This window comes from Aptenodytes patagonicus, chromosome 2 (assembly GCF_965638725.1).
Source record: "Aptenodytes patagonicus chromosome 2, bAptPat1.pri.cur, whole genome shotgun sequence".
NCBI classification, from domain to species: domain Eukaryota; kingdom Metazoa; phylum Chordata; class Aves; order Sphenisciformes; family Spheniscidae; genus Aptenodytes; species Aptenodytes patagonicus.
This window is the reverse complement of record NC_134950.1, coordinates 138529313-138543170: the sequence shown is the minus strand read 5'-3', so window position 1 is coordinate 138543170 and position 13858 is coordinate 138529313. Positions and strand designations below refer to the sequence as shown.

The window sequence follows — 13858 nt, the reverse complement described above, 5'->3', positions numbered from 1 at the left end:
ATCTTGCTTTCTCAGTGGTTTGAAAGAACCCAGAGTTCATAGTATAGGTTCAGGACAAATTTTAAAATACTTCCAATATCTTTTAGCAATGTGAACTACTGGAAAGTATTAATGAAAAATAGGGTTGGGTTTTTTTTTTTAAATTATGTAGTCTGTTTTATGGTCTCTTTTAATGCCCTAGAGTGTCAAAGCATATGAAATATAATGATATAATACTAGGTCTAGATTAAACTCAAGAAATGACTAATATAAGTATTCCAATGTTCTAATTAGTTTCACAAAACAGATTTTACTGTGACCTGCAGCTCCATTTGAAATATGTTGATAATCTATCTTCTACAGAGGTTTCCCACTGATTTATCAGAAGTGGCAAATCATTAGGTCAGTCAGAGCCAATGGTTTGCTTAGAACAAAATTAATTTAACTGTTCAAAGGGTAGAAATGAAAACAGGTTCTAAGAATCCCACAAAACAATTACTGTAAACTAATGCTAGTGGAAAATTTTTTCCTAACGGACTAAAAAACTAGGACACGTATGTAATTTTCTAACCTTAATAAAGTATGACAAAGAACCGTTACAGAGTTACTGCAGGTGAACAGCTTTCCAACATGAAAATGAAATGGATGATACATTTGTTACTGTAAATTCTGCCCTCTTGGGAAGTAAGTAAATGAACTGACTTTCTTAACTGAATTTCTTGGTTTGTAAATATTTTATATTAAAAAAATAATGAGAATGACTATGCAGATAGAGTTTTCTTAGGGAATGTAAGAAATAAGTGATGAAAGTGGGTATTTTCTAGAAGATACTGAGCATCAGTAAGATGTAAATAGTGGTAACAACCTTCCCTTCTGTCTAAGCTCAGAAGTCTTTTGTGTCACACAGGTTTCCATAAACTATAACTGATGATGAACATTTCCTTTTTATTCTCTATTTTTTGCAAAGGTGGTATGAATATATACCATGTTGTTTATATCTGATGAACAAATAAAACCAAATGTTTTTTCTTGTTTCATAACAAACAGAAAATTGTGATGTCTTTAATTTTCAATGTAGAAACTGTCTTACCAATTCAATATATTGTGGAAATAGAGATCAAATACATAGATGTGCCTTCCTTAAAATTAAGCTATATCTCCTTTTTAAAAAATAATTTAAATTACTTCAAAGTCTTATTTTGGATACATAATCTAGCATAGTCTAAGCAAGTTTATGATATGAAGTGCAAGTCAAATGTCAGCCTCTAAGAAATTTTTAAAACATCTTAATTCTCACCAGTAATGAACAGTTTTGTAATTGCATTTGTATTAGGAATATCGAGAGTATTTTTGTAGAAGCACAAATATTATCTCCAATGCTCCAAAACAATAAACTCACTGAGAAATTTAATTATGCCTTTAAAGATAATCATTTTAAGATTGCATTTTGCCAAAACCTCTGTGAGAACTGATCTCCCACTTATTGGTATACGCTGGATACCTGGATGTTTTAAGGAACTTCCAGTAATTTGTTGCAGTAGACTTTTGGGCAAACAACTTGTATTTTACAGAATTTCTGGCTTACAGACGGCATCTGATTTCTGCAGTAACAATCCTGTTTCAAAATGAACTGCGTACCAGAGCCACTGTAAAAGGTGATTGAATTCCAGGTAGAGGAGCCGTTTCCCTTTGTCACAGACTGGACAAAAAAGAACCTTTCCATGGCTTTGTATGAAACAGAGCAAAATAACTGATTTTAACATGTGGGCCAGAATTAGACACTGTGCAGCTCGCAGAAGTTTTATACCAACCATTTGAGGTGAAATGCCCTGCAGAATAGGTCAGCAGAAGACACAAGCACCTGCCATTGTGGCATCCTGCTCCCTTGGAATTAGCATGAACTTCATCAAAACCAGAGATTTTATGTAACTTCTCAAGATTTCTTGGGTTGGCTACACTATTTAATTTCAGATTATTACTTTTTTTTTTTTAAGCTTATACTGTTTTCAGGTAAAGTTCACTAAACTTATATAAGGAGGTTTTATAGAGCGCACAACTGTTTATGAGAATAGATTAAGAAATGTCTACACATTAAATAGGTGGTTCACAGCATTTCAAGACCAGTCATTTAATCAGATCTTTAACCTTGACTTAATTAGATTGTGTTAGTAAAAGAACAAGAAATAGTGAAATCGTATCTTTGCAAAATATGGAAAAGCAACTATGGTGGTTACCATAGTGTGGGGCTATGGGAGTTAATGTTTGTGGAAGAATGATGCTGTTTCATAATAAAAATATATTTTGTTGTTAAAGGAAGATATAGGATATCCTTCACTTACTTTACATTTTCTGTTAGTTACGATAATTTTGCCTAATAAAGAGGTTTAAAAAAATTTGTTTTGAGTAGGCTGGCCAAATTTGACTTTGAATGTAGCTGAGGAAATTAAGTGGCACAATATACTTAATCCAGTCCCTCGAGACAGCCTTTTGTTAAATCTTGACTGAAATCCATAGAAGTACATCAGCACCTTTCAGATGAGCTGCCAAGTCACAAATGTACTGTTTGCTATCACAACAATTGCCATGAACCGTATTGATTGAGAGTTCAGATAAATGCCCTTTGAGTGACTTTGAGTAAGGAGCCACTTAGTCTGCTGCTTCGTGAAGGGGGAAATCTCTTCAAAAACATTGTTTACTTGCAACAGTCCGCTTGTGCAGAGGTTTTCTATTTTAAGTAAGCTATAAAATGTTTTTTTGGACTATATAGGGGATCTTGATCGCTTGATTTCCTGTCCATTTAGGCCTGTCTGCACTATGAATAGAACAGATTTTGGGAATGGGTTTGTGACACGGCTCCCATTTGTGCTGCAGGCAGCTGGGTGTACCGAAGGCACACGGGCATTGTGAACAATAGTTGATACTAGATAAACCTATAGTTGCTCATACTGCTGTCCCTCATCTCCTACAATCAAGAGTAAATAAGTCATCAACAGGCTTTGGCTTCTCCCCTGAATTTTCCAAAAGAACATTTTTTTTTTTTTTTCCATTAAATGCAGTTTTCTTCATTGAGCCATGTATACTGTGGAGAGATGCAATGAAGAATCCTGCCGTTTATGCTGTTAGATAATGATATGTTTTTGCATGTTTCACATTTTATTGGAAGACAAGGGTATAGGTAGACTTACAGCCACAATAATTAGCTGGATTTTGTCTCTGAAGCTGACAGATTGGTGTGTTTCCTCCCCAGGCATTAAATGGTTTTGTATTAGTTGTTACGGCCGATGCTCTGGTTTTTTACGTCTCTTCTACTATCCAAGACTACTTGGGGTTCCAACAAGTAAGTTTATTTTTTCCTCTATTTTTTTGCAGAGGTTTTGCTTAATTTCAGAGGGCATCAGTGTTCATATTTAGGGTCTGATTGTGTAATAAAAATCTCAGTTAGGTACTTTGGGTTGGATTACTTTGAAACCGTATTACTTTTCTATCAGTTTACATAGCTGAAATGGGACCTCAGGCCAAGCACAACAGGAATATAATTTCCAAAGTTAAGTTAGGCAAGATAGGAAATTTTCACACTTAATTAGTCTTTCTTGGAACAACTGTTTGAAATTTATACTGTGGTGTTACCCAGTTTATGATGCTGTGTGAGATGTAATTCAATGGGAAGGTAATTATTTTAATAGAAACCTTTCATACAAAATTAACTCCATATGCCTTGAGGTTTTAAGTATCAACTAAGTGATTTTAGTATTTTTAGAATGTTAGTGTTCTCTCGCTCGTATTTACTTTATTTACTTATTTATTTCAAAACAAGCATTTGTTATTTACAATTTATGGTGCAGATCGTGTATGGCTAACTTCCTTGGGCTTACAAGCCAAGTACCAAAATAGTAAAGAGCAAGACCCAGTGGGCAGATGTTGCCTTCCTTAGAGAACTCCTCGGATTAGTTTATGTTAAGATGACAGAAGCTTAATTATAGTTACCAATTTATGTATTTGGGTATTGGATGACGATAGATTCAGTTGCTGTCTAAAAATAGGGAGAAACTCTTAGTCTGCAATTTTAGCTAACTGATAAGAGATTGGGCAATGTCTGTGTAAAAGAAAATATTCCAAACAAAACATTATTATTCCTGGGGTTACAGATTCTTTCGGTGTTGGGGAATGAAGAAAAAAGCTTGGAAAAGAAATTGGGCATAAAATTTGTATAGCAATGCCAATAAATCAAGTGCATGATATAGAAGTGAAGTTTTAAGTTACAAAAATTAGCATTTCTGGCAAATTATTCTGGAAAATACTGATTCTTTTATGAAATTCATCAAAGCAAAATTTGAGCTACACTTCTGCTTTTGCCACCTCATCTTAATTTCTTTAGATATATATTTTATTTTAAATATTTTTTGTTTATATAATGGTTGGTTTTTGATCCATGCAGGGAACAGGCAATTTAACTCCTCTCAGTTGACTGAGGCTTTTCTTGACTTTTTTGGGTGGGTTTTTTCCCCTTAATTTCTTTCAGCCACTGATCCTGGCTGTTGTAGCTATGCCATTTAGATCACATTCCTAACCATGCAATCAGTGGTGATAAGAGAGCTTAATAATTACAGATTTTAATGCAACCTTAAGGAGTGACAAAGCTTTCAGGCAAACAGAACCAATGTTCGTAAACTACTTGGCCTTGTTTTGGAAGTTGTTTGGTTCAGGATCTTTGGCTTCTTTTGTATTCCTGTAGCACCTAGAATGGGTTAGGTCCAAGTACCAGCTGGCAAGTACTTTATTTACCAGCATGTAAAATTAAATGATTTAAACAAAACCTAAGCATAACAATTCTTAGGCTTGCTTAGATAAAAGCAGGTAAAGAAATACTTGACATAATGGTGTTTTTTTTTTTTTTTCTAAGGTAATATTTTTTTTATTATTATTTCTCATGTTTTCAGTCACACCCATGACTGCATTCTTCTCTGTGCTGCTAAAAATTGTTTTGCGAAGCTTTGCCATGTGCATGCAAACTTATGTTTTTATCCCTGAGCAAAATGGATTTTGCTATATCCATAGCAGTATTGTCAACCAGACAACTTACACCATATTGTCATATAAGTTTATTATTCTCTCTCCTTCCCACCTTTTTCCTTTTTGTACATAGTCTGATATTATACACCAGAGTGTATTTGAATTGATTCACACAGAAGACAGACCTGAGTTTCAACGACAGCTACATTGGGCATTAAATCCTGCCCAGTCTACAGATTCTGGACCAAGTGTACAAGGTGAGAATGCAGCCAACTTATGTGTTTGCCAGTCTGATTAGTTGTTGTTTTTTTTTTTTAATTTGTGTATGTAAAAAAGTTTAGATTTTTTTACATGAACAAAGGAAGGACTAACATCTTTTAAACTTACTTGAATTTTATGGATATATTTAGCCAACAGTGGAAATTACCATTTTTTTGCACTTTAAATAAGCACTGCTGTTCATAGCACAGCACCATTAAAATACTAATTTTGCTTTAAATTGGAAGACTTTAATTTGGAGCATAAATGACTGAATGTCTTGCATGTCTGATCAGTAGTCCTGTGGTAAATAACAAAGCAGGTAATCCTGCATGTTTTTGTTGCAAACAGGGTAGTCAGAAGTGGATGGTTTCTTTTGGTGATGTAAGAAACAAGGAAGCTTGATTTTTCTGTGTTTGTCCTCAGTTATATGGCTTGTCTTTAATGGCTGTTTGAATGAGAAAGTGTTTCTATGAAGTAATGATCTCTCTTTTACATCTGTTACTCCCGGTTATAGATTACGCCACCAAATTTATTAGCTTAGGAAGGCCAACAGACAATTGGGTACAACAGCTTCTTTAAGCTCTTCAGGCTGGTAGATCCATTCCATGACTAAGAATGTGTTAGTTACAGTGTTAATATAAGGAATAGTGCATTCCTGGTCGTAGAAGAGTTTTACTCTTCCACACCTGTCACTATTATATGCAGGCTGCCACATAGACCAGTACTTCTCTTGGCAGTGAAAGGGGAAGAGGAATAAAAGATTAAATGGAGGAGCCTTTAAGACCAAATAGAATCATAGAATCATTGAGGTTGGAAAAGACCTCTAAGATCGAGTCCAACCGTCAACCCAACACCACCATGTCCACTAAACCATGTCCCTAAGTGCCTCATCTACTCGTCTTTTAAATACCTCCAGGGATGGGGACTCCACCACTTCCCTGGGCAGCCTGTTCCAATGTTTCACCACTCTTTCCGTAAAGAAATTTTTCCTTACATCCAATCTAAACCTCCCCTGGCGCAACTTGAGGCTATTTCCTCTCATCCTGTCACTAGTTACTTGGGAGAAGAGACCAACACCCACCTCGCTACAACCTCCTTTCAGGTAGTTGTAGAGAGCGATGAGGTCTCCCCTCAGCCTCCTTTTCTCCAGGCTAAACAACCCCAGTTCCCTCAGCCGCTCCTCATAAGACTTGTTCTCCAGACCCCTCACCAGCCTCGTTGCCCTTCTCTGCACACGCTCCAGCACCTCAATGTCCTTCTTGTAGTGAAGGGCCCAAATAGTATGCTTGTTAGGCATCAGATTGCCATGTGTTATTGACTGATGCTTAAGTGACCTGCTATATTGAGAAACACGTTGCTTACATATCGGAACAGGGATGTGTTGGTACAGATAGTTACGCGTAATATGGGAAGCGTATGCCTGCCTGATGATAATGACAAATCTGTTGAGACAACTGTAATGCTCCATTTTGCACAACAGTTGTTTGAATATGTAGGTAAAGCTCTATGTTACTCCAAGTTACTTGGTCATAGATAATTTTTTTTAAATCCAGAAAAAGTCCATATTATTTTTTAATAAATCCATCGTTCGTAAAGCAACTTGATTTAAAACTCTAACAGTTTCCCATTTAATATTTTATAGTACAGAAATGCCATGATTTGGTAGAGAAATAAAAACCAGCAAATGTTATTCACTTGTTTGGCTCGGTATATTTCAATTTTTCATTTAGTGGTCAACATTGTTATATCATCTGTGGATCAATCTACAAAATCCAGTTGAAAACATGCTACAGAACTAGTTAATATTACAATTTGGTACAGCAAACAGCTGCTGGCACTCAGAAACCAGGTTTTTATGCGGTGGCTTACTGTTTGCTTCAAAGTGAAATGGTGTTCTGTAGCGCTTAAGCAAGTGCATATGAATTTATAAAAGGTTGTGTTTGAAAAATACGATGCCAGGTTGACTTGGCATCAGGTTTAACTGAATGTTGGAAGTGCTGAGCAGGATTACAAACAATCGTATGTTTTGTACCTTGTGTTCCTAGCTTACTAGAAGCTGCTAATTATTTTGGGGCCTCAAGTTTGGCCATTGAGGCTTTTTTAAACTGAGTTCAGATTTATAACAAAGGATAATGCAATGATCATAAGGATCCTCCCCATTTTTGCTAATTTAATCCATTTCCTTTTTAATACATTCAGCTCATATTATGTAGATATTTATAGACATATTATAATTGTGCTCAGGCTTAAGCACAGATTCCAGCCTGAGTCTGGGAACTAATTCGGCTTCAGTTAGCCTGGACTGGTTGCTTTTCACTCAATATTCTGGTATACCCCTAGACCACTGGTCTCCTCAGCTATTTACTGTGCTTCCCAGACACTCCTCCCAGCCTGTTCCCAGAGAAGTTTGCAAAATTCTCATTTTTCAGTCCCAACTACCTCTTTTGCAGCCTCAAGTTTAGGTTATCTTTTAAAGTTCACTTGCTACGCAACCATGTATGGTCTTGAGCTTAAGGAGAAAGAAAGGGACTTAATGCACAGCATGTTCTGCAAATCACTGCATGGTGTTGATGAGCTTCAATGTGAACTTAATGAGGGACATGGGTTCTACCCCCTGTAGTGTTAACTGGTAATTTTTCTCCAGGGATTGCGGACGCTCTATACTTTACCTTCTTACAGGGAATCACTTCTCCAAGATCCTGGCACTAAAACCTCTCTGCCTCCTGTCTGCCTGGAAAAGTGCAGCAGTGTTCCTTTCACAAATGTCGGAGGCTTGGGCTTGAAGCCCATTCCCTCGTTTTGAGTTCTGTTCCCCCCTCCCTCTTGCGAGCTATAGATTCTGTTTCTTCTTCCACCAAAGCCTTGTTCACTCTTGGGAACTGCCCGTTTTACTAGGGAAGTTGACAGACACTTGAGAGAACCCAGATAAGATACCTGCATTCAAATGACAGCCCTGTATTTACCAAAAGAATAACACTGAGTTGCTCCCATGGCAGAAATGCTGAATGGCACGCCTGCCAGTGCCAAGGATGCCAGCAGAAAGCCTTGCACTGCTTATTGGAGACTAGAGCTACACTCAGTAGGCATTCCTCAGCCACAAGATTTATCTGAGTTGGAGGACTTAATCAGAGCCCTTCGAGGAGCCTGCTATTGGTGATTAAAGTCTTTCCCTACATCCCTTCCAAGAAGTTGCCCATAGCCTCATTAATCTCCGTGAAAGAATTGACTGAACAAACACACACAGGGCCTTCAAGTCGCCCTAAACCACTCAGTGCTCTCAGTACACTCCTGCCTGGCCAGCAGCTCTTTCAGTCAGTTCTTCTGACTGTAGCCAACTGTTGATACCAATATTCTTCCGGCCTCACTAGCTGGCACCTTTCTCCAGTAGTAGTTGGTCTTGCAGGAATAAAGTTGTGGCAATAGAAAAGGAACACAAATATTGGGATTGCTTGGGGGAAAAAAAAAAGGAGTATTTTAGTGGCTTCCTTGGTGCTGATACTTGTGAAATGGGAATGTTAATACACGAGTGTATTAACCATTTTGAGGAGACCTTGAGTAATGTATATGTAGGGATTCTCAAGGATGTCAGAGATGGCATTTTTGAAAGATGAGTTGGGATTTGCAAGCTGTTTCTTTGATGCCCTTTCTTCATAATCATTGCTTCTTCAGAGAGCATCTAACTCATTTCAGCACCTCTTGGAGAAGCAGTGCCTCAGAAGTGTTGAAAATTCTCACCAGCAACTAGGCAATTAAAAAAAAAAAAAATTGCAGCAGTAGGCAGTAAGGAAGTAAGTTTGCTTTTGTCTGTTGAGAACCATCCATATGACAAGTGTGGGAATTTGTTATTTTCTAGTATCAAAGTTAGGTGGTAACTATCTTGGACTACAAGTATATGAGTTTCTGTACCTGTGGGATCAGCTCATCATGATGGCTTTGGCCAAAACACGGTTCTGCAGATGGCTGTAATTTCAGATTATCCCTTTCCATACACGCTATCAGATAGGGCCCTTTTTCTTTTTCTCCATACCTTTAAGTTTGTTCAGCAAAAATTGACCTTGCATAGCAGTTCTTTTAAGAAAGAAAAGGTATCTCCTGATTTTATCTGAAAAGCTGGATAACTCAGCATTCTTGTTGGATTTATATGGCCTTAGGTTGCAAGGCCTCTTGGTGAACCATCAGCAATCTCATCTGACTCAAGTTCAGTCCCTTGAATTAATAGGAGATTAAATTGAACTGGCTTTTGGTTATGATTTGTTTTCCTTTGGGTTTGATTTGCCATTGCACAAACCCCCTAGCCTATCTGTAAGTTTTTTCAGCTGTCCAAGAGACAGAATTATGTTCCAGAGAACATAATGTGGTGTGTGATTAAGTGACATGCTCTCCCTGACTTCATCTCCAAGTCTGGAAGGTTCTTTCTTAAAATCTGTATTCTTCTTTTGTCCGTATATGGCAATCAGTTCTCTTGGAGTTTATGGAATATTTTTTAAATTACAGAGTATTTAGCACTCTAAAATAGCATTTTACACTGTTTCTTCTTAATTTTCTGCATGTATTAATTCCTAGGGAACGACCAGTTTGTGGTTTTTTATATGTATTACAAACAAGATCACTTTGCTAAATTTGCTGTGAGTAGACATGCTCTGGTATCTCTGTATATGTAGTCTCATGCAGAACATATGTATTCTATAAGAAGTTTATTGATTTACCTTCTGTTTTTACTTTATATTCCAAATGCTTAAGTCTGTTTTCTAAATGCCATTTAGCAGCAAATGCTTGTCCCGAAGTGGCAGAAGAATATCATGTTGTTATCCTAGCTATCAATCATGTTTTTGAGTCTTTTTTAAAAAAAACAAACAAACAAAACCCACAAAACACAAGTGCTCCAGGTTCCTCTGGAGAGATAACTATGGCGTTTTCTTGATCAGCACAGCACAGAAATATTTTCACTATTTAGTAGGGGTTTTTTGCATCCATTAGAGAAAGCACTCACATTGGTTTATTGTGGTGGTTCCCTGAAGATGCTTCTTTTTATTTATTGCTACACCAGTTTTCACCTGGCTGTCTGGAAAGTAACAGTTTCACAGTTTGATACCATCTACTGAGCTTTTGAATACTCAGTTATTATGCTTTCGCAGATCCTGCCATTGCAGAAATGTGGGTGTGCTCTCTGCTGAGAACTCTGCTCTCTGCAACTGATTCTGAATCTGGATTGTTGACAAACATAATGAATAAATTAAAAAACAAACAAACGAAACCCCAAAACAAAACACCAAAAAACACCACTTAAAAAAAAAAAAATTGCATGCAGTTTTCAAATACCATAGCCTGTAAAACATAATCCCATCAGAAGAACTGATACTTAACCTAGTGTTATAATCAGTATAGGTTCTGAGGATGTTTCCAGTTTACATTGTTCTTGCTCAGGTCATGACCTAACGCTTTGTTTATGAGACGGAAGACGATTTGTTATAGATAGGCTTCACTAGGTGTTCTTCTAAAAATAATTCTTATAAATAATCCTTTCCTGCAGGAGATAATGGCTTTTCACAGCCAGCAACCTGTTATAACCCAGACCAACTTCCTCCAGAGAATTCTTCCTTTATGGAAAGGAATTTCATCTGCAGGTTACGATGCCTCCTGGATAATTCATCTGGGTTCCTGGTGAGTATGGAGTTATGTAAAAACTTCCACACATGCTTGCAAGTTGGAAACCTGCATTATCCTTAAAATATGAATGCCAGCTTACTTTATTTGTTAAGTCTCCATAGGTATCTGAGCTGCTTGAACCAGTATGTTTCAGTTAGTGGCACTAAACGTGTCCCCTTCAACATGTGGTTACGACCAGGTGCAAGTTCTCTCATTTGTCATGGCTCAGTTTCCTCAGTGAAATACGAATAAGCATCTGCTTTTGTAAAGTACTGTGTGATTTGCGGATAAACAAGCATTACAAAGATTATTTTCTGTTGGGTATCTTGAGATGCAGTAAGTCATAATAAATAACAGAACCATAGTTTTCCCTTACTTGGGAAAGTCTGTGCTTGCTCTTTTTAATAATTTTTTGTTTGTTTGTTTGTCAATGCTGTAGATTTTAAAAGAAATATGGGTTTATCACCCTCTGGGTGACTTCTTATAAATAGAATTGTTTATATAGGATTTTGCAATTGTACACATTTGCATACTTTATACTAATGACTGACAGAAATGCAAGAGAAATAATGTTATGTTAATTGTATGTATGTATAATGCCATGTTCATTAGAATATTAGAAGATCCAGTTGGCATTTGCTATTACATGTTTGGGTTTGTTTGTTGTTTGTTTTTTTTTTTTTTTTTTAATAAAACAACCTTCCCATTAGATCTTTTTCCAGTGAGTTTAGTAGATCTCAAAGTGACACGCTCAGGGGTATAACAACAGTATTCTGTACGTGTTAGCTGACTTTTGTGTATTCCATGCTGCAAAGCTTGAATCTGATGGGTCTTAAAAAAATATATGTTTTACATCATAACAGAAATATCTTACTCTTAACTATCTCCAACATATAACAATTACTTTTTTCCTCATCTAAGGCTATGAATTTTCAAGGACGATTAAAGTTTCTCCATGGACAAAACAAGAAAGGGAAGGATGGTGCCACTTTGTCTCCTCAGCTCGCTCTGTTTGCAGTAGCTACTCCCCTGCAGCCACCATCTATCCTTGAGATACGAACCAAAAATTTCATCTTCAGAACTAAACACAAACTGGATTTCACGCCTACTGGCTGTGATGTAAAGTAGGTGTAAATTATTCTGCATAATACTCTAATAATTTGCTGATGAGATAGGTTTCAAGTATGTATCTGAAATATAAAGCTGGCTACTGTTTCAGTCAATACTGATGATTGTTTAGGAACTGTTAGGATTTTTCTCTTCAGCGCTGTTAGTAAGTAGAGAGAAATGGGATTGTGATAGTGTACTTCCTTGAAAGGGCATATTGATTTCTGACTCTCAATCATTAAAAAAAACAAAACACACACCACCACCCCCAAACCCCAAAAAACAAAACAAACAACCCAAAAGACAGAATACTAATGAATTAGGAAGAAGAAAAGTTTAATTTTTAAATCTGGTTGAAATTTGGTTTTAGAACTGATAGAATAAGTGTTTCATTTTCTCCTTCGGTTCAAATAGATGTAAAATACAATGGAAATGTTATTTACTTCAAAATAAACAAATGAAGTCTGTTTCATACTAAGATTTTTCCCATTTCCAAACCATTCTTTTCCCTATATAAAAACTGGAAACACTATTGCATTACTAGATCAACATAACATAACTATGCATCAACATGGCAAGAAGCCCATTAAGATGCTTCTTTATCAAAAGAAAAGTTTCTGGCCTCCTTCCATCCTTCTCCCCTCCCTCCTATTTTTGACTGATAATGCTTTCAGACTAATTTTCAGTGGAATCTCTTATATGGATTCCCATGCCTACTTACAGAATAACGTGGAGTGAAATTACTCGGTATTCTGTCTACTGATTAAACCAAAATGTTTTTCTTGGGTTCTATAAACTGATAAGAGTAAAAGTTAACAAAATGTTAACACAGGCTTTTCTTTCCTCTATTTGATTTTTTTTTTCAGTATGCTTCACTTGAAACCTTCAATTTTTGTCACGTTTTACACTTTTGCATATATTGTTCTCCATTCCTACTTTTTTCCTGTGTGTCATCCCCCCCCCATTTTTGGCTCTCCATTTCTTTGTTCCAAATCCTGTTTCAGTCTCTTTTTGACTATTTCATTCTATCATGTATCTCATAGTGCTCACACAAATGCTGTTAAGTTCTTCAGCTCCCTGACCTCTAGTAAAGTACCCTAATTTTAGCTACCAGGGTCAAACATGACTCGATTGTCAGTACTCCTCTGAGGCGTATCATAGGAAGTTTAAATGCAAACACAGAGGTCCTAAACCACTCAATAACAAAAGGGATGTAGTTCTGAGATATGCCCTGTTTTTAATTTTAAGCTACTAAAAATACTAAATTAGGCAAGCAGTTTTAGATAACTAACATTAAGGCCCTACTTCATTCTACATGTGAACACCTATAGGTAAATGCTATGAAATAGGGCGAGGCAAACAGTGTCTTTATTGAAACAAATGGGAGCTTCCTGCTGTGAGTGAGTATGTTCAAAAGTATGGAATTAAGAGTCCAGCTGAACTGTAGACATAGTCTTTTTTTTTTTAATGATCTAATAATTTTGTGAACCCGTTCCTAGTCACTGAAAGCAACTTGGGGGACTAGTAAAATTTTATGATTTGTTAACTGCATTTTTTTATTAGAACTGTCATGCTTCCGCATACAATTGATACTGCAACAAAATGTAGTTAGCATTTACGTCTGAAATGTTCTAGCCATAATTAACTTGCTTGGCATTCATTCTGTGAGTTTGTTCATCAGCAGTGTTGCAATTGTTTTCTTTTTACCTTCCAGAGGAAAGATTGTCCTGGGATACACTGAAGCAGAGCTGTGTATGAGAGGAACAGGATACCAGTTTGTTCATGCAGCTGATATGCTTTATTGTGCTGAAAATCATGTCCGAAGTAAGTTTCATTCCCTAAGAAAGGCTGAAAA

General features: G+C 36.6%; 1 protein-coding gene across 1 annotated transcript in view; it reads left to right on the top strand.

The window, feature by feature from the left end:
* AHR (aryl hydrocarbon receptor) overlaps positions 1–13858 on the top strand; it is a 65491-nt gene that overhangs the window by 41010 nt on the left and 10623 nt on the right. The window contains exons 4-8 of the mRNA XM_076331388.1: positions 3227–3316; positions 5123–5246; positions 10781–10911; positions 11818–12020; positions 13718–13827. Coding sequence (XP_076187503.1) covers positions 3227–3316; positions 5123–5246; positions 10781–10911; positions 11818–12020; positions 13718–13827 — 658 coding nt within the window. The remainder of the gene's footprint in view (positions 1–3226; positions 3317–5122; positions 5247–10780; positions 10912–11817; positions 12021–13717; positions 13828–13858) is intronic.